We start from the raw sequence: 20,427 nt of genomic DNA on the forward strand, positions 1-20,427 counted from the left end.
CGGAGCCACTTATCAACGGCTCGTAAATAAGATGTTCGAAAAGCATATAGGAAATACTATGGAAGTTTATATAGATGATATGCTCGTTAAGTTTATATAGAAGTGCGCGTTCAGGGTTAGTTCTGGTTAGTTTCTGGGATTTCTGGTCTCACAAAGGGGAATTGAGGTAAACCCCGACAAAATCAAGGCCATAGAGGATATCCCGGATCAATTGTCGAATGTAAAGGAAGTCCAAAGGCTCACACGAAGATTAGCAGCTTTGAGTAGGTACATTTCCCGGTCATCGAAAAATGTCATTGCTTCTTCACACTGCTCAAAAAGAAGAAGAATTTCGAATGGACACCGGAGTGCCAGCAGGCTCTGAGGGATCTGAAGAAGTACTTAACGAGCCCTTCAATTCTGTTAAAACCAAAAGAAGGAGAAACACTGCTAGTCTACCTCGCGATTTCAGAAGTTGCGGTAAGTGCGGTTTTAGTCCGGGAGGACGAAGGTACGAAATTTTCCATTTATTATGTTAGCAAAGTTTTAACGGGAGCAGAAACTAGCTACCCACATTTGGAAAAACTGGCCTTAGCTCTCGTAACCGCCGCTCAAAAGCTGAGGCCCTACTTCCAATATCACTCGATAGCCGTGGTGACGACTTTTCCTTTGTAGAACATCCTCCATAAACCCGATCTCTCGGGAAGATTGACCAAATGGGCGGTCAAAATGAGTGAGTTAGACATAGAATATAAACCGAGGACTGCAATTAAGTCGCAAGTCTTGGCTGACTTCGTGGCCGATTTCAGTCTGGGACTACTGCCTCTGGCAACCAAGGAGGCAGTAATGGTGTCGAAATCGACAACAGGGGTATGGACCTAATTTATGGATGGAGCTTCCAACGTAAAAGGGTTTGGACTCAGAATAGTCTTAATCACGCCTTCGGGGGAAACCCTAAGACAAGCCATCAAAACGATTCCTTTAACTACCAATGAAGCAGAGTATGAAGCTTTGATTGCAGGGCTCAAATTGGACCGGGGACTTGATTATGAGATTATCAAAATTAAATGTGACTCGCAGCTGGTAGTAAATCAGGTCTACAGGATCTTGGATACCAAAGAAGAACGTATGCAAAAATACATGGTAGAAGTCCAGGCTCTTTTGGCGCAATTACGTGAGTGGTCAATCACTCACATCTCGAGGGAGGATAACACCAAAGCGGATGCATTAGCAAACTTAGGATCATCGACGGAAATAAAGGGATCAGAATCCGGGACAGTAGTACAACTGATGAGCTCGGTCCCGGATACGGATGGTTACTATGAGGTAAATTCGACTAGTCTGATCTGGGACCGGAGAAATGAAATATTCAACTATCTCGAGCATGGGAAGTTTCCTGAAAACCCCAAACCATCTTAGGCATTACGCGCCAAAGCTGCACGATATAGCTTCAAGAGAGGCCAATTGTATAGAAAATCCTTCCAAGGCACGCTGGCCCGGTGCTTAGGAGCGTCATAAGTTAATTATGTCATGAGAGAAGTCCATGAAGGGATATGCAGCAATCACTCGAGCGCAGATTCTTTGGTGCTAAGGTTGGTACGAGCAGGATATTACTAGCATCGCATGGAACAAGACGCTAAAGACTTCGTACAAAAATGTGATAAGTGCCAATGCTACGCACCACTAGTACATCAACCGGCATAACCCTTACATTCGGTTCTGTCCCCATGGCCGTTCATGAAATTGGGGATGGACATCGTCGGACAGCTGCCACCGGCTCCCGGAAAGGTAAGGTTTCTTTTAATTTTGACTGACTAATTTTCTAAATGGATGGAGGCAGGTCCTTATTAGAAGATAGGAGAACGCGAAGTGGTTGATTTCTGGTTGGAAAATATAATTTGCAGATTCGAAATACCAAATGAAATAGCATGCGGCAATTGTCCACGGTTTATCGGTGAAAAAGTTACAAAGTTCCTCTAAGATTTAAAGATAAAGAGGATAATATCTTCCCTTTATCATCCGAGCGCAAACGGTCAAGCAGAGTCAACAAATAAAGTGATTATTCAAAACCTCAAGAAAAGGTTGGAAGCGGCAAAAGGCAAATGGCCCGAAGAATGGCCCAAATCGAGTACAGGAGAAACTCCTTTTTCCCTTATGCACGGTGTTGAAGCCTTAATCCTAATAGAAGTAGGTGAACCTACTTTGAGATATTTTCGGGCAGATGAAGAGTCGAATAACGAAGCGATGTTAATCAACTTAGAACTTCTCGATAAATGCAGGGACTTGGCATATGTAAGAATGGTAGATCAAAAGCAGAGAATGGAGCGATATTATAATCAAATAGCTAACTTCCGGTATTTCAAAGTAGGAGACTTGGTTTTGAGGAAAGTAACCCAAAATACCCCGGAAGCTCAACGCGAGGAAGCTAGGTCCAACGTGGGAAGGTCCTTACTGGATTTCAGCTATCACTGGGAAAGGTTCATACGAGTTGGAGAACCAGAATGGAGACAAGTTGCCTAGCAACTGGAACATGGCGCACCTCAAAAGATATTATTGCTGATGAACATTATTCAAGAGGAAAGTATGTGCTGCACTTTTTTTCCCTTCGTTCAGTTTTTGTCCCAATTGGGTTTTCTGGCAAAGTTTTTAACGAGGCAGCGATAGAAAGCATACTACGAAGACAACGACAATAAGACCTTTGATAGCAAGGCAAATAAACAAGCTTCCACTCGGGGATGGTTAGATAATCTTTGGTTCGATAGCAAATTCCCACTTGGAAGTTAAGTTTGCTATCGAACAAAGGTTACCCAACCGTTCACGTGCACAAACCACTAGAGGGCTATTAAATATCTCGATAGCATAAATTCCTGAGGGGAAGTAAAGTTGTGTTACCAAGTTGAGGATTATCTAGCAATTCATTAGTGGAATCTTCGAAGATACAAGACTTCCAGTGTTCCAATTTGCACTCTTCGTATTCGAACACTAGGGGGAATGATATGAGGATACGGCAACAATGACTGCCACGTCAACCGGGGAAGAAAAATACGGAAACAAAATACATCATCGGGATCGGGGACTGCACAGTCAGCCTCATAGAAACAAGTTGTACAAGATTGCCACAAGTAATGGCAATTTCTTTTCTGCATAGAAAAATGCTTATGTATTTTTTGAAAATAGAAGAAATAAAATGAAATCCTTTTGTTTTTTTATCTTGTTTCTTGTGTGAACGATGAGCTAACTTTGTAATTTGAAAGTTACAAATGTTAGTGCCGTAATGAATAGGAGATGTCCTCTTCAAGAGCATCGTAAACATAACAAGGTACTCTCTTATAAAAACCTTCACATTAAAGGGTTGGTTCCGGAAAAATCTATACCCGGAATCTAAAATGCCATCGGAAAAAAATACATCTGAAGTTGCATATGAAAATGATGCAAAGAGTAAACTTGCACAAATACTTATAGAAACCCTCACGTAAAAGGGATAATGCTCGAAACCAAAATGCTTCGAGGAGAATGCATCCGAGACTACACATAGTAAAGCGCAAACAGAAAAACGTGCGCATAATTCTTGAGCAAGTGCAAAGGTTAAAGACCTGCATGGATATTCAAACGAAAGTAAGACTTAAACGATACTTGACCAAAAAATATGTCTTTATTTATAATAATGTTTCAAAATGGTAAAAATACAAAATGGGAAAAAGAAAAGAAAAGGTAAACTGCAGCGCCTCCAGAACCAGTAGGAAGAGAAATGTCCGCATTCTCGGGAAATGTAGGTAGGCCCACCGATGGCTCGATATTTTCCCCAGTTTGGTCTTCAGCATTATCGCCTTCCGATCCCAATTCAGTTCCTAAAAATTTGGAACCGGAACCAAAAGAACCAGGAGCATCAGATTGCACCGGGAGTCCATTTTTAGCAGCCAACTCAAGCTCTCGGGCCTTAGCAATTTCAACATTAAAATCAATGATACCAACTTTGGCCTCTTCCAAGGTTTTTCTCCTCATGCTTTACATTGCATAAGTTTTTTCAAGAATGAGGGAAGCCGCTCGGTGTTTAAGTTCTTCTTTGAGTTGGGAAACCTCGGCAGAAAGGCTTTCCCAGGCGGACCTAACAGCCTTGAGGATGACGTCAAGGTCGCAAACAGTTGAACTAAAGAGTCTGTTATGCTCGATAGTTTTCCTGTACTTCTCTTCTAGTTGGGCGTGTTTCGCCCCCACAGCAGCAAGCTCTTGGATTTTGGAGTTCAAGGCTACTTCTGAGTGGGTTAGTTTTTCGGCAGCAGCAACCTCGAAGCTCGGTTGCAGTAAGAACGACATCCTGGACTTCAGCCCATTTGGCCTTGGCTTCATCAAATCTAACCCTCAGAGGCCCAATTTCTTGGCTAAGGATTACCACTTCTTGCTCACTTTGCTGGAAACGAGCCTCCAAAACAATGGCCTCAGTAACTATGGTTTCCAGTTCTGAGAGGCGGAGAACAATTTGTTCTCGTTCCACCAAAAGCTGATTCCGTTCAGAAGTAAGTTCTTCCTTTTAACGAATCAACCTTTGAAGACCCTCAGAAGCAAGAAAATTGGCCTACAAGATAGGAAGAAGTAAAACTTACAATACATTCATACAAAAGTAGAAGAAGTAGTGAAGGAAGAAAAGGACGTACCGCTGAGGCGTTGTGCATGGCATTGTTCAACAAGCACTCTCCCGAGAGTGCCTGAATCTTTTCCTAGTCTTTTTCTGAAGCCAAAGGCTTTAGATAATTAGCAAGCTCCACCGTCCGGGATAGAAAGTTGCATCCGGTAGAGATCGAAAGAGTAACGTTCCTCCTCATTTGTGGATCTTCAGAAGGGGCAGCATAATTTTGCCCCAAATTCCCATGAACTAGGGACTGTGGAAGAGTAACACCTTCTTCATGGTCTGGTGCGGCAGATGGAGGTGATGAAGCAACTGCTGGTGGAAGAGTGGATGAAGATGGAAGTGATGTAGCAGTTGTTGGTGAAGGTGGAGATGAAGCTGATCTTGTTGAAGAATGGAAGTAGCTGCATAAAATGCAGTGCTGGCTATTGGATGCTCGCCAACCAAAGATGGAAAGGACTCGGTACTCAGCCCTACAACACCGGCTACAACAATTGGGGCCCGAAAATGGGAGTTGGCATTTTCTACCAAATCAGATTCTCCCTAAAGTGTCGAGACATCGTCTTCAGTTGGTGTAACTATCCCAACAGGTCGAACATCCTATTGAGATGATGGGGATCGTTACCTTCTATGAAGGGAAGCTCCCTTATCACTAGCTTCTTCGTCATCATCAATCATCGCCACCGTAGATGACTCTGGGGCATCAGTCTTTGCCCTCTTATTCTTTTCCCCGACCGCTGAGGAACATCTTCTCTTTGTTTGCTTATCCTCCGGCCGGGGACTCCGTAAAGAAGTGTTTGCACACGAAACAGGCCCGGAGATACCTGTTCGAGTGAGTGCTTCCTGAAGCAGCCTTGCTTCATCATCACGATCAACCAAAACATCTTCCTCGAGGACAACAACAGAGCATGCAGGTAGACCTAATTCCATGAACAAGTCAGAAGGGTTCAACCAAGTGCTTCATATACAAAAGATGGAAGCAAGGTAAATTAAAAGTACCATGATTTTTGGCCTTTCACTCGTATTTAAGGGCTAGTTCTTTCCACAAATGAGTTTCGGGTGTTGTGACATCCAAGATCTTCTGAACCCACCAGTGGGATCCATCGAGTTGCTAAAACATGCGAAGGGTGAAGAGCTGATATGACCACAAAGGAATATCTAGTAAATAAAATACAAAATAATGAACTTACGAATGCGGTTCCAAGCGGCCGGAAAGGACGAAGCTGTTGTTGGAATGATGTCGTTGATGGCAACTACAACGAATCATTCCATCCACCTACGGGCGTTGTCATCATCCATGCTAGACAGCAAAGCATGGTGGACACGCTTGTAAAGGCTTACCATTCCCCCGCGGAAGATTTTGGGGGAATAGAGATTCAACATATGAGCTAAGGTTAGCTCCTCTTCAATTTCCTGGCACAAGCATCGAAGATAGACGACTATCCTCCACACTGAAGGACTTACTTGTGCCAAACACACTTGGTAGCGAAGGCAAAACTCCGCAATCACGGAATCAAGCTCTCCACTCAAAGAAAACGCACTCAAAGTAAAGGGATACGTGTAAAAGTATGTAAAACCTTCCTTGGGAAGGGTCACTCGCTCCGATAGATCAGGAGTGATGATATCCAACTCATGGAAGCGACAATCTTCCTTCACAGAAGGAATACTGGAAGGACGAATGGAAGAATGGTACTTACTAACAGCCCATGTACGAGGGTTACCAGTAGGGAATTTCTCTTCAAGATCCTTTGTGGTACTGAGTTTTCTTGGGATGATGGAACCTACCGTTAGAGGAATAGAGTCTACAGTTTTGTTCTTGTTCTTTGTAAAACCAGTACGCTTAGAGGAAGAATCCATTGAAAACGAAGAAGGAAAATGTTTTGTGTTTGAAGAGAACTAGAGAAAGAATGGAATACAAAGATGCAAATCTGGAGTTCGAGAAATTATGAAACGCAAAGGAAAGAATGTGGCATATAAGAAAATTTTGGCGGTTAAATTCATGGACATGATTACCTCGATAATCAGCAAAAGTTGTGCTGAATCATGGGATAACGCGTGTTCGGGGCTTTAAATGCGGAGAGACGTGAGTCTAATCAACTGTCAGGGACTTTCAGAGGGAGTTATAGTAATTCCTGCTAAAAAGGTATTTCTACCAACTTCCCGGTAACACAAATTTATGTCACCGGAAAGCAGGAAGACTATCTGTATAGGGTGAAATATGATATGACACGTAGTCGTCGAAAGGGGGGACACGTGAAACTCAAGAAATGAATGACCGAAGACGGAACGCATCTATTCCATTTATCACTGGAAAGGATAACGTTCATAAAGGTGTGTTAAATGCTCTGCGCCCGGTAGAATTTAATAGGGAATATTTTACAGCATTAAGAGCGACGGTCCGTTACAGAGAATTTGGCATTTATGTCCACCGTTGCGTCTTCATCAATGACCCTCATAATTGACATTAAAGGAGGACACGATCCTAAGACCTCCTCCTTAGACATAGTTATAAATAGTGAGCTCAGTTATCATTGTAAGGGACACGAATTTTACGGAAAAACTTGTACTACATTCTATATAAAGCTTAATACAATCTTACTTTCTTGCTTTGTGATCTCATCATTGCTGTGTCCGGAAGCTTTGTTCCTGGAATTGTTATCTCCGCTGTTTCGTCTATATTTCAAGGCTAAGTATTGTACATTTCTTCAATTATTACATTATTTCAGGATCAAATTAGTTCACTTGTCTAGAAACCACGTATAAATTCAACTGTACCGTTTTACGGGTAAACAATTCCACCTGGATTTTACTTTTAAAATTATTCAATTGACTCCTAAAATTTAAGCAAAAACTCCTAATAATTAATACCAAATATTCTGTTTGGACAGAAAGAGTAACATATAAATGAGCAACAGCATCAGAACTCTTATATATTAATTACTTTTTCCTTTTCCATTTAATAATGAAAAAGGATATTGGCTTAGGTTGAAGTTTACATTGAGACGAGGAAATGTGAAAAAACGATTCAAACCAAAAAAAAGAAAGACGAAAAAGCAAACATGGCGCCAAAAGTTGTCTAATCAGGATAAATTGCTTTAGTTAGACCAAAATCTGCAGATTTCCAACATTGGGTCCCTGATCACTATATAGCATTTTAATATATATATATATATATATATATATATATATATATATATATATATACATATAATAAGATCACCCTACTCACTTATGTTACTGTTTTAAATTCATCTCAATATATAATAAATTAAAGTAAACGCTCTTCAATTTGCATTGTTCTCTTTAGCGTGCATAGAAAATCCATCCTGTCCTTTTCCACTCCCACCCTTTTCTCAAGATTTTCCTAGTTAACTTCTCTTTTATTCTTTTGTCTATATATACACAACAAACCCAACCTAGTTCTTTCATTTACCTTTATACCTAGCTCCTTCAACAAGTATCAAATTAATAATGAAGGAGTACTGTGGGAAGAATAGCAGCTCACCATGTGCAGGTTGCAAGCTGTTGAGAAGAAGATGTGGTGAAGATTGTGTTTTTGCACCTTATTTCCCAGCTGATGAACCCCACAAGTTTGCCAATGTTCATAAGGTCTTTGGTGCTAGTAATGTCAGCAAGATGTTACAGGTACGTACGTATTTTACTTTTTCTTTTCGTAATTTTTTTTTTTTTTGAGAATATATAAAGGGTTTTCAGAATAAAATGGAAGATCGTGATCTCTATTTAATTATTGGGGCTACATGCTTCTTCATGCACAATATATCTTCACTTTTCTTTTTGGGTTTTTGGGTTCGAAAAGGTGTCAAACCTATTTAAATTAATTGAGCGTCTGAAATATCAAAATGCCCCCTGCTTTTTCTAGCTAAAATACTGTTTTACACGATCTACTACTCAACATGAGATGGATCTAAAGACTCGTTTTATTAATAGCTAGTACACGCAGATTTATATGTACTTGCTCTGAATATGCTAATAGAGAAAAGATAATGTATTTTAACATGTGAACACATGCTAAAAAAAAATCCAAAAGCAGGAGTAAATATAATATAGCAGACAAATATACAAGTTTTTTTTCTTCTGAATTGTGCTAATTCATTTTCTTCAATTATATGATAAGTCTATTTTTGTTGACCCTAAATCCCAATTCGCTTACATTAATAAGTATATATCCTAAATTATATATTTCTTAAAATGCACGGTATAAAAAGTAGAAATTTTAACCATATTTGTCCCTCTTGATCTGATCAATTGTGCCAAATTTATTATCTATAGTCTTCATGGTTTGTCTCCAAACATTCACATAAGGAAACCAATGTATTACTTAATTCAATTATTTCTTTTCAAGTAATTAAAATTTTCCCATTTTAAGGTAATCTGGTCATATTTTCTTTTGTTATAATCTTTTTGAAGTGGCTTCTTCATTTAAGTTTAAAATATATACGACCTTTTATTTTTCAAGTTTCAGCTTTTCCAAACCCTATTTGGGCAGTGGAAAGAGAATAAGCAAGAGGTTCTTTAATTTAAATAAACAATCATGCTTTAGACCTTCTATTGCAAGGCAAGGGAAAACTTTGCTAAAAAGAGTATATATAGGGAGACAACAATCATCAAATTGTACCTGGAGTAGAACTTTTTTGACCACTTCTTTTGGTCAGATTATTTTCAAGTTAATTCTTTTTAAAAACAATTGTGTCTGAGACTAATTAGTCCCCAAATATTTATCGAAAAGACATGTAATCTACATGATCCATTACCACATTTATCTTTCTTTCGTTCTACACCCCCCCCCCCCCCCCCAAATAACAAGACACCCTCCTAGCTTAAGTGCTTAAAATTTCACTTTGATCTTAGATAAGTTTGCATATTTAGCAAAGTAAGTTGTGGGGTCGTTCGATGGGAAACAAAGTGCTATGTTTGTTAGTTGAAAACCATTTCATATGTGTCAACATTGAAAAGTGTTTTAGTAGGTCTATGTTTATGGTCCCACACATAATCCAAGAAATTTTGACTATTGATTAGATGAACTCCATGTAGAACTGTTTTTGTTTTCTTGCAATTTATCTACTTATTTATTTATTTGTTATGAAGGATTTGAAAGTCATCTTATTCATTGATTATGTGAATATGGTCACTATCATAATATAATATGTATACTTATAAAACTGAATTCTCCAGGTGGACACGAGAAGCTTTCCTGTCGGCATTTCTCATAAAATTTCTTGGGTAGTTAAATTGTCTCCTATTTTAACTATTAAAGGCCAAAATAATCAACTAACCTCAAGAAAACAACACATTTCCTGCTTCTTTCGACCACAAAAAGAAATTTTTAGATATTAGAAAATCTCCTCTCAGACATAATTAAAGACTCCTCTGGTTTGACCTCAGAAAAGGGTGACGACTTCTCTTTTTCTTTTTTCTTTTCATCCTTTTTGACTAACACGTCCATTAGTTATTATTCTCAGAAAATTTATGACACAAAATTGATGTCAATATGACATACTCTTGCAAGTCAATTCCCTCTTAGGTTCTAAAGGTACAGCCCAGGCCCATTAATTAGCCTGGCAGTCTTATTAGTAAGCCCATAAGTATTCTACCTCCAAAATGTTTAAGAAGAATTAACCAAATAGCCTCTATCTAACTGCTTATATATATATATATATATATATATATATATATATATATATATATATATATATATATATATATATATATATATATATATACAGTATAATCTATGTATCTCGGTTAGGAAAAGTAAATCGTTAAACTGGTGGGTTGTTTGTGTAAAGATCCCACTACAAGATGGGCTTTGGCCCATAAAACTCTCTATACATGATTTGTTTCCGCAATGACAAACTATACTACACCCCTTTCAATCGGTTTATAACAGTGTCATTGTAGAAAATCCCTGCATTGTTTTGTTCTGCATAGATATCTAGTTAGTGATTGTGTTATGTAATTTTATGGTCTTCATTGCAGAAATGATACCGAGTAACCACTTTTAAGCATGTTGTTTCAAATATATATACAATTTACAATATATTTAAAGACTAACCAATTTCGCTCAAACTTCAGGACACCGCGTCCTAGAGTTTAAACGTCAAAGTTCAAAGTTCCGGACATCGTGTCCTAAAGTTCGAAAATTGTGTCCAGAAGTTCGAATCTTATGTCCTGAATTTTAAATTAGCATCTCAAAAATCCAGGACACTGAGTCCCGAATTTCCAAATTCAGGATACTTAGTCCTGAAGTTTGGATATATTAGCTAATCTTTAAATACATTGTAAATTATAGAAATATTTTAAATAGCAGGCTTGAAAGTGACTATTGCTGCACTTAGCCCACATTTCTAGTGAAATTCGGATTGAGTTAATTAACGTCAAGTCAAATGCAGGAATTGCCAGAGCACAAGAGAGGAGATGCAGTGAGTAGCATGGTATATGAAGCAAATGCTAGAGTTAGAGATCCAGTGTATGGATGTGTTGGAGCCATTTCGTCTCTTCAACAACAGATCGATATGCTTCGGACCCAACTAGCTATGGCCCAAGCTGAGGTAGTCCATTTGAGGCTAAGACAATCTGCAGGCATTACTAATAGCCCAATAAACAGTGGGTCTCCCTCTTCCCACATAATGGGCTCTCACCAGCCCAAAGGATATTTCCATATGGATTTGGATGTAGACCAGTCCAACAACGGCTTCAATGAGCCCATGTGGCCTTGTTAGATGAGTTTTGCCTATTTTAAGTTCAAAGCTTCTCCATATCCTTTTGCCTCTATATACTTTTTTTCTTATGAGAGCAAAGGTGATGATTAGGTATTGCTAATAAGTTATTAGAATGAAATCAAACCCTTCTAAGGGTGTATTAGAAAAGATTATTATCCTTGTGCTTGTGTATATATGTAAGCATTATGAAAATTTTCTTGAAGAATTGGGCTTTTGGCCCAAACTTGTTGCTTATATATGTTGGTTTTGTCTTCTTGTCTTATTTTGTTGTGAAACCATCTTTAAATTCCATGATTAATTAACAGGACGCCATCGAACTTATAATCTAATTGCAGAAAAATCATCCAAATAATCTGTAACAAAAAAAAATCACCAAACTTTTATTAATTATCCTAGAATATCAATTTGGCCAAAATGATTTGCTGGAATAACTTCTTTAAAATCTAGGATTAATTACACAGAAGATCATCGACCTTATAGTCCAAATTGCTGGAAAATCATCAAACTTGTATCTGTAACATAAAAATTCACTCAACTTCCATTAAATATCAAAAAATATTAATTTGGCCAAAAATTGATCAAGATTTGGAGGAAATCTGTGATGCCCATGACGGGGAGCGGGCTAACGAGGGCGAGTCAAACAGGGCTGACAAGAGTACACATGTCATCTTAGGCGAATCTTACGTCGAAATGAGAGAGGAAAATAAAATGCTTTATAAGGCATGTCACACGTTCACATTGAGGTGGCAACGCGAAAGATAAATTCTTACGGCCCCAACCCCTCTTGGGTCGTGACAAAATCATCCGAACAAATTTTTCACTAACATTAATCAAGAACCACAAGATCCACACATAATTGATATAGGGAATTCACATATTCTTTCATCAAATATAAACAAGCGAGAGTACAATACTCCAAAGAGAAAATGAATGAAATTAGAAGTTGGGGTCAGTGAGTTCTCCATTCAAGTACTCTCTGTAAGCAGCAACAGGCCAACTGAAGCCTCTCCAGATGAGCTTGTTAGCCAAAGGAACATCAATGATGATTTCCTTCATAGTTGGTTTCTTGTCATCTCTTACAGCAATCAAGTAACTCCTTCCAACCCACCCAATCCAACCAGCAATGTACAAGAAGAGAATCCCTGGTGTTATGAACTCTCCCCAGTGCCTTTGGTCTCCACTCACTATCAAATGTGGCAATCCATCTGATCCACACAACAGTCCTTGTTTCCCATAGTTGTCAAATCTGCAAAACCAATTTATCATTCATAATTATGTATGGAAAAAGTAGATAATTAGGAAAATTCTATGATATTCCTACCCAACCCACTCTTGATATTATCTGCATCTTAAAATTCGGCTTGTTTATTTATTTATATACCAGTATCTCTTCCGTATTTTGTCGATGTGAGATTTACGCAACATAGAAAAACTTGAAGAATGAGGAAACAAGACAAACCTGCGCTTGGTTTTCTCAATAGTGGCGTTAATAGCAAGGGCAGGAGCACTATCAGGTGCATAAAGTTTGAGAGAACTCTCAAGTTTCTTGATCTGTTGCTTCTCACGCTTTGCAAACTGCTTTGATTCCTTGCATGGAGTGAGCCCCGAGATGTCAGCAGAAGCTGGAAGTACTGGTGCTGACAACAGAATAGAAGACAAAGCAAGTGCAGCAGAGAAAGCCTTTAATGAAGAAGAAGTTTCCTCTGTTGAATTAGATGAAGGGGTTTGGTTTGAAGAGCACACTATGGTTGAAGTTCTTGGTTTTGTGCTAAACTGAGAGCTAAACCTAGGTGTTGTTATGGATTTTGAAAGGTTTGTAGGAATAGTGAGAGACATGGTGTTCTTTCTATATTTTTCCTTTTTAAGGTATTATTTTCAAGAGAAATGGTAGAAGAAGGAGAGTTTGGAGATGGAGTGTGGAGAGTGAAGGGATGGTTTTTAGTATTTGTGCGAGGAAGTTAGTGATGAAGGAAGAGGATAAGGAGTAAAATGGCGCTTACGTGGAGGGGTTTGATTGGATAATTGAGTTAGATTTTGTGAGTTTTGGAGATTCTCTGAAATCCTTATCTCTGAGGATTTGGAATTTATTTTGCAAGGGTAAACTCGGAAATTATATTCGTGCTAACTATTACATTTGATAAGTATTTTGAGAATTGAAAATTACAAAAAGAGTAGGGTCAAATACCACAGAATTATATCACGAGAAGAGTGCTGTTGTTCAGTTGCCTATCACGCTGAGAACGAATGGGGTTAGAAATGTTTACTAAGATCTTGGAATTAAGTTGCATGTCTTGTTGGGACGAGGAACCTGTTCAACACGATTGGCAAGACTTAGATTCTGTGACTTTGAGACCATGTTGACCATAGATGGAGTTTCATAGCCAATTGCACCACTGTTGCTTGAGCTACCACCTTGCGATATTATTTGTGTCGTTGTGTCTCCTCTAGTTGTGGCTCTTTGCCAAGAATGTGAGCTCAAACCCGAGAGGACATAAGCGCGTCCTGTTTGTTCATAGCGTTCCCTGCTCGCCATCCTCTCTCTGATTTCAGTCAGTTCAGTGTCAAGCCAGTTACAAAGAGCATCACCTGCTTGGGCAGATACAGAAGATAGAAGAGAGGTTCTTCTGTTGGCTAGAACGGCTTGAGCACCCTCAAGATTTCCATTTTCTGCCATATGTTGTGCCTCTGCAATGGTTTCTGCTACTGCCAGCCTGTTTATCTGCCTATCAACCTCACGACTTACTAGCACATCCGTAGGAGACAGCACTGGGTGGCCGACGTATCTCAACTGTCTAACCCTCCACACTGACCATTTCTTCAGACGTGCTATTCTTGTAACCACATGTAATTTTCAACAGAGATGTATTTGTTGAGCTTCCATCAATTTCAGCCGAGGGAACAGGCAAGTAGACAAGAAATTCTTTCACCTCATCTGCATACAGGTTCCCAATGTTATTATGATAGTAGCAAACCTGTTGTTGTATGTGAAAGAAAGAAAAGTAGACAAAACAAAAGAAAGAAAAATAAAAAAGAGATGAATTATGATGTAAAAACTTACATCGGCATTCTTATGATGCATGCGCTTACATCGGCATTCTTATGATGCATGCGCTTACATCGGCATTCGTATGATGTAAGCGCTTATATCGGCATTCATATGATGTAAGCGCTTACGTCGGCAGGACATTCAAATGCCTATAAAAGGGGTATGCATTTTCATTTGCAAATGATCCCTCAACTTCTTCTTTCTCTCTTTAATTAATAAAGAGCTATTCTTTGTGTGGCCGTGGAGTTGGCAAAAATTACCGAACCACGTAAATCTTCTCTTGTCTTGTCTTGTGCAATTTATTGATTTTCTCTTTCAAATATTTTTTTCCTTCTATTAGCCTGACACATTTTCCAACAACTGATATCAGAGCAAAGTACGATACCGGTGCAGATACTATTCGCAAGAATATTGCAACACTATTGATCATCGTTACTATTCACATAAATTTTTTTGGTGAAAAAATGACATCGGAAGAAGGGAAGGTTAAGATTGACAAGTTTAATGGCAAAGATTTTGGATTCTAGAAAATGCAAATAGAGGATTATTTGTACCAGAAAAAATTACACTTAACTCTGACCGAGGTAAAACCAGAGAATATGGCCAAAGCGGATTGGGATCTATTAGATCGCCAAGCTCTTGGTGTGATTCGTTTGACGCTACACGAAATGTGGCATTTAACATCATTAATGAGAAGACCACTGCAGGCCTGATGAAGGCGTTATCAAATATGTACGAGAAGCCATCTGCTTCAAATAAAGTCTATTTGATGTGTCGATTGTTCAACTTAAAGATGACAGAAGGTGGATCTGTTACGGAACATATCAATGAGTTTAATGTAATATTAACTTAGTTGAGTTCTGTCAATATAACATTCAATGACGAAGTCAGGGCATTGATTCTACTATCATCTCTACCGGAGAGTTGGTCTGCAACAGTAACTACAGTTAGCAGTTCATCGGGAAGTACCAAGCTCAAATTGAATGATATTAGAGACTTGGTTTTAAGCGAAGATATTCACCGGAGAGAATCAAATGATTCCCTAGGATCTGCTTTGAATACCGAAAGCAGGGGGAGAAGCAGCCAAAGAGGACAAAGTCATGGTCGTGACATATCACAGTCAAGAAGAAGAAGGCAATCCAAAAATCGCAAAGATATTACGTGTTGGAATTGCGATAAAAAGGGTCACTACAATAGTCAGTGTAGAGAGCCAAAGAAGAAGAAGAACGATCAATACAAGGATAATAATTCAACAAATGCAATTGCTGAACAAGTCAGTGATGCACTAATTTGTTGTACAGACAGTCCACTCGAATCTTGAATTTTGGACTCAGGTGCATCTTTTCACTCTACATCATACAAAGAATTATTGCATAATTATATTACTGGAAAATTTGAGAAGGTTTATCTAGCAGACGGCGAACCTCTGGACATTGTCAGAAAAAGTGAAGTTCATATAAAGACTTCACAAGGCACGCTATGGAAATTGCAAAATGTCCGACATGTTCCCGGCCTTAAGAAAAATCTAATATCTATGGGTCAGATTGACAATAAAGGATATACAATAATATTCGGTAACGGATCGTAGAAGATAACCAAAGAAAATTTGGTTGTGGCACGAGGCTTCAAGAAGGGAACATTTAATGCAACTACAATACAGAGTGATACTATAGCAATAGTTGATCATGGTCGCGATACAACATTGTGGCACCGAAGGCTCGGGCATATGAGTGAGAAGGGAATAAAGTTGTTGGTATCCAAAGAAAAGTTTCCAAACCTAAAGCATGTTGAATTAGGTTTGTGCGAAGATTGCATTTACGGGAAACAAAAGAGAGTTAGTTTCTCAAAGGCGGGAAGGGCGCCAAAGAAAGAGAAGCTGGAACTAGTGCATACAGATGTGTGGGGACCAGCTCCTGTAACTTTTCTGGGAGGCTCACACTATTATGTCACCTTCATTGATGATTCCACAAGAAAGGTATGAGTTTATTTTCTGAAAAATAAATCTGATGTGTTTGTTAACTTTAAAATATGAAAAGCTGAAATTGAAAATTAGACAAGTCTAAAGTTAAAATAGCTGAAGTATGACAATGAAGGAGAGTATGATAGTCAAGAGTTTAAAGCATTCTGCTATGAGAATGAGATCAGAATGATTAAGATAGTTCCTGGAACACCGGAACAAAATGGCATTGCTGAAAAGATGAACAAAACCCTGAATGAACGAGCCAGAAGTATGAGAATACATTATGGATTGCCGAAGTATTTTTGGGCTGAGGCTGTTAACACGGCAGCTTACCTCATAAACAGGGGACCCTCTGTACCGCTGAATTTTGAAATTCCTGAGGAGGTATGGACAGGAAAGGAGGTAACTCTCTCACATCTGAAATTTTTTGGTTGTGTTGCTTATGTGCATGTAAACTCTAATGATAGAGATAAGCTTGATCCTAAGGCCAAGAAATGTTTCTTTATTGGCTGTGGTGATGATAATTTTGGTTATCGATTTTGGGATGATCAGAATAGAAAGATCCTAAGACACATGAATGTCACATTTAATGAAAATGTGACGTACAAAGAGAAGCTTGAAGTAGAACCAACTAGCACTAGTAGACAGATATCTGAAATAATTGAGTTAGAAGAAATCTCAGAAAATAAAGTGGCTAGAGAGACTGCAACTGGATCTGAAATTGAAGATGTCGAACCAGAAGCCGAATCTGGATCAGAATCAGAATCAGAACTGGAGATAGAATCAGATGGAAAACCAGATCTGGAGTCAGGACTTGAATCAAATTTTGGATCAATTAATCCTGAACCTACATTAAGGAGGTCTAAAAGAGTCCTGAATGCTCCAGATAGGTTAACTCTCTCTCTTTCCACTATTTACTTCTGACTGATGCTTGAGAACTATAGCATTTTATTGAAGCAATACAGGTGAGAAGCTATGATAAGTGGAAGCTAGCCATGAAAAAAGAGATAAATTCTCTTCAAATGAATAAAACATGGATACTTACAGAGTTACCAAAAGGAAAAAATGCATTGCAAAACAAGTGGGTGTACAGGGTCAAGGAAGAGCATGATGGTAAGAAGAGATACAAAGCACGATTAGTAGTAAAAGGCTTTCAGTAGAAGGAAGGGATTGACTGCACCGAGATCTTCTCTTCTGTAGTCCAATTAACTACTATCAGGTTGTTGCTAAGTATCGTAGCTGCAGAAAATTTGCATTTGGAGTAACTAGATTTTAAAACTGCTTTCTTGCATGGTGACCTTGAAGAAGACATCTACATGAAGCAACCTGAAGGTTTTCAAGTTTCTGTTAAAGAAAACCTTGTGTGTAAGTTAAATAAGAGTTTGTATGGTTTGAAACAAGCACCCCGACAATGGTACAAGAAATTTGATGGATTCATGCATAATAATGGTTTCACAAGATGTGAGATGGACCATTGGTGTTATATCAAAAATCTTGATAAATCCTATATCATTTTACTGTTGTACGTTGATGATATGCTAATTGTAGGATCTAGCATAAATGAGATCAACAGGTTAAGCAACAACTAGCGGAGGAGTATGAAATGAAAGACTTAGGACCAGCTAAGCAAATTCTTGGGATGAGGATTAGCAGAAACAAGTCCGAAGGAACCTTAAAATTGTCTCAAGAAAAGTACATACAGAAGTACTAAGCAGGTTCAATCTATATGATGCAAAGACCTGAAGCACTCTACTCGGAAGCCATCTTAATCTGTCGAAGTACCAATCACCTAAGACAGATAAAGAAAGGAAGTACATGTCCAAAGTTCCATATGCTTCAGCAGTAGGAAGTTTGATGTATGATATGGTTTGCACTAGACCTGATATAGCCCATGCAATTGGAGTTGTCAATAGATACATGTCAGATCCAGGAAAGAAAAATAGATATTGCGATATCTCAAAGGAACCTCAAGTATGACACTTTGTTTTAAAAGAAGCAATATTATCTTACAAGGTTTTGCTGATGCAAATTTAGGCAGCGATCTAGATAGTCGAAAATGTACCACATGCTACGTGTTCACCTTTGGTGGTACTGCTGTTAGCTGGATGACCAGATTTCAGAAAATTATTGCTCTATCTACCACTGAAGCAAAATACATGGCGATCTCAGAAGCTGGAAAATAGATGATTTGGTTCAAGAATGTTTTTAAAGAGCTAGGTAAAGAACAGGACAATTGTGAGCTTTTCAGCGATAGCCAGAGTGCAATTCATCTTGCCAAGAATCCAGTGTTTCATGCAAGATCGAAGCATATCCAGTTGAGGTATCATCATATCCGAGAGTTGATAAGTGAAGAAACTCTTTCCCTCCAGAAGATACCAGGATCAAAGAATCAGTCAGACATGTTGACCAAAGTTGTCGGTGTTGACAAACTGAGGCTGTGCACTGCCTCAGTTAGCCTTCAAGACTAATAGCGTGAAAGCACCACCAGAGAATAGCAAATTTTTTTTTATTAATTTCTTTCTTGATGTAACATAGGTTTGAGGGGGAGATTGATAGTAGCAAACCTGTTGTTGTATGTGAAAGAAAGAAAAGTAGACAAGACAATAGAAAGAAAAATCAAAAAGAGATGAACTTATGATGTAAGAGCTTACATCGACACTCTTCTGATGTATGCGCTTATATCAGCATTCGTATGATGTAAGCGCTTACATCGACATTCCTATGATGTAAGCGCTTACGTCGGCAGGGCATTCAAAGAGTCTGAAACCAAAATGTGGTTCTTTTGGACTCAAAGAACCAAAATGTGTGGAAAAACAACTTAGTGACATTTTTATATATAACGCCCTTTTAAAGGGCGCTATACCTTAACGGCCGTTTGCCCAGTTAAGTATAACGCCCTTTTAAAAGACGCTATATTTGAACGCAAAACAAGCGGGCATGTATAGCGCCCTTTATTAAGACACTATAGTATAGCGTCTTAATAAAAGGCGCTATACATATATAAAGGTCGTCCCTTTCCCCTTCCCCACAGAACATAATCATCCCCCTCCCCCCACCAAATTAAAAATCCAACAGCGTTCCCCCCCATTTTTAATCAAAAAAATCTCGAGTGGAGCCCACCGGTCCCACAAAAAGTGTAGATTCTTGGTCTCATGTCCTAGCTAAAGCGTTATCTCGGAGTGGGTTGCTTGTTTCGGCTCCAAATCACCAAATCTTCTATTTTTCAAAATCTTTAAATCGAGGTATTCCGACTTAATTTTTGTTAAAACTCGTATAAAAAATACATATTAATTATTTTTAATGTGATCTATGTTATTTTGTGATTGTTTTGCTATTTGACTAATTTGTTATTTTTTATCTGGACTATAGTATTAGTGTGCTAAAAAGATTAGTAAAATAGAAAAAAATGTTATTAGTTGTTAAAAAAATATTAATTAGTTACTTATTACTGTGGTATATGTATTTTCGTGATTGTTTTGTGATTAAATTTATTTGTTATTTTTATCCGGTTTATATTATTTATTTGCTTAAAGACTAGTAAAATAGATAAATTGTTACTTTAGTTCCCTGTAGTGGTATCTTGTGGCCTAATGTAGTGCCCTTTTAGCGTAGTAAAATGTAGTACCCTTTAGTGTAATATCCTTGTAGTTATTGAAATTAATCATTTAAGTATCTCTTATACCCAAAAATACGTCAAAAAAGATGATAGTTCAAACACAAACTATCTCCAATTCTAGTCAACAAACGTAAGAAAATAACAATATTTGTCAAATTAAGTATTGTTATATTAATATTTAATAATTAAATCCTGTATAGTTAAAAAAATTAATTATTTAATTTTATTATAATAAAAATAAGTGAGTCATAAACAAAAATATAAAATAATAAAACTAACATATAAATTAATAAAACTAACATATACAATAATACACTAACATTTAAAACAACAGACCTTTTGAGTGATAAATCGGGAAAATTTTCTCATCATAAACACAAGAATTCAGGATACCTTGGTGCTATTGGGCCTCAAATATCGAGCCCGGAACCAATATGTGAATATTTAATAATTAAATCTTGT

At 38.1% G+C, this 20,427-nt stretch overlaps 2 protein-coding genes across 2 annotated transcripts; one reads left to right on the forward strand and one right to left on the reverse strand.

Moving 5' to 3' along the window:
- The first annotated feature begins 7,953 nt into the window (after positions 1–7,953).
- Positions 7,954–11,571, forward strand: LOC104103538 (LOB domain-containing protein 4-like). Its single transcript, XM_070193174.1, has 2 exons — positions 7,954–8,248; positions 11,014–11,571. The coding sequence occupies exons 1-2, from the start codon at positions 8,075–8,077 to the stop codon at positions 11,341–11,343; spliced, it is 504 nt and encodes a 167-aa protein (XP_070049275.1). The 5' UTR covers positions 7,954–8,074; the 3' UTR covers positions 11,344–11,571.
- Positions 11,572–12,203: 632 nt separating this feature from the next.
- Positions 12,204–13,298, reverse strand: LOC104102794 (photosystem I reaction center subunit III, chloroplastic). The gene is made up of 2 exons (XM_070195367.1): positions 12,803–13,298; positions 12,204–12,589 (listed from the first exon to the last, which is right to left on the reverse strand). The coding sequence occupies exons 1-2, from the start codon at positions 13,177–13,179 to the stop codon at positions 12,280–12,282; spliced, it is 687 nt and encodes a 228-aa protein (XP_070051468.1). The 5' UTR covers positions 13,180–13,298; the 3' UTR covers positions 12,204–12,279.
- Positions 13,299–20,427: the final 7,129 nt, after the last annotated feature.

Source organism: Nicotiana tomentosiformis, chromosome 2 (assembly GCF_000390325.3).
Source record: "Nicotiana tomentosiformis chromosome 2, ASM39032v3, whole genome shotgun sequence".
In the NCBI taxonomy this organism is placed as follows: domain Eukaryota; kingdom Viridiplantae; phylum Streptophyta; class Magnoliopsida; order Solanales; family Solanaceae; genus Nicotiana; species Nicotiana tomentosiformis.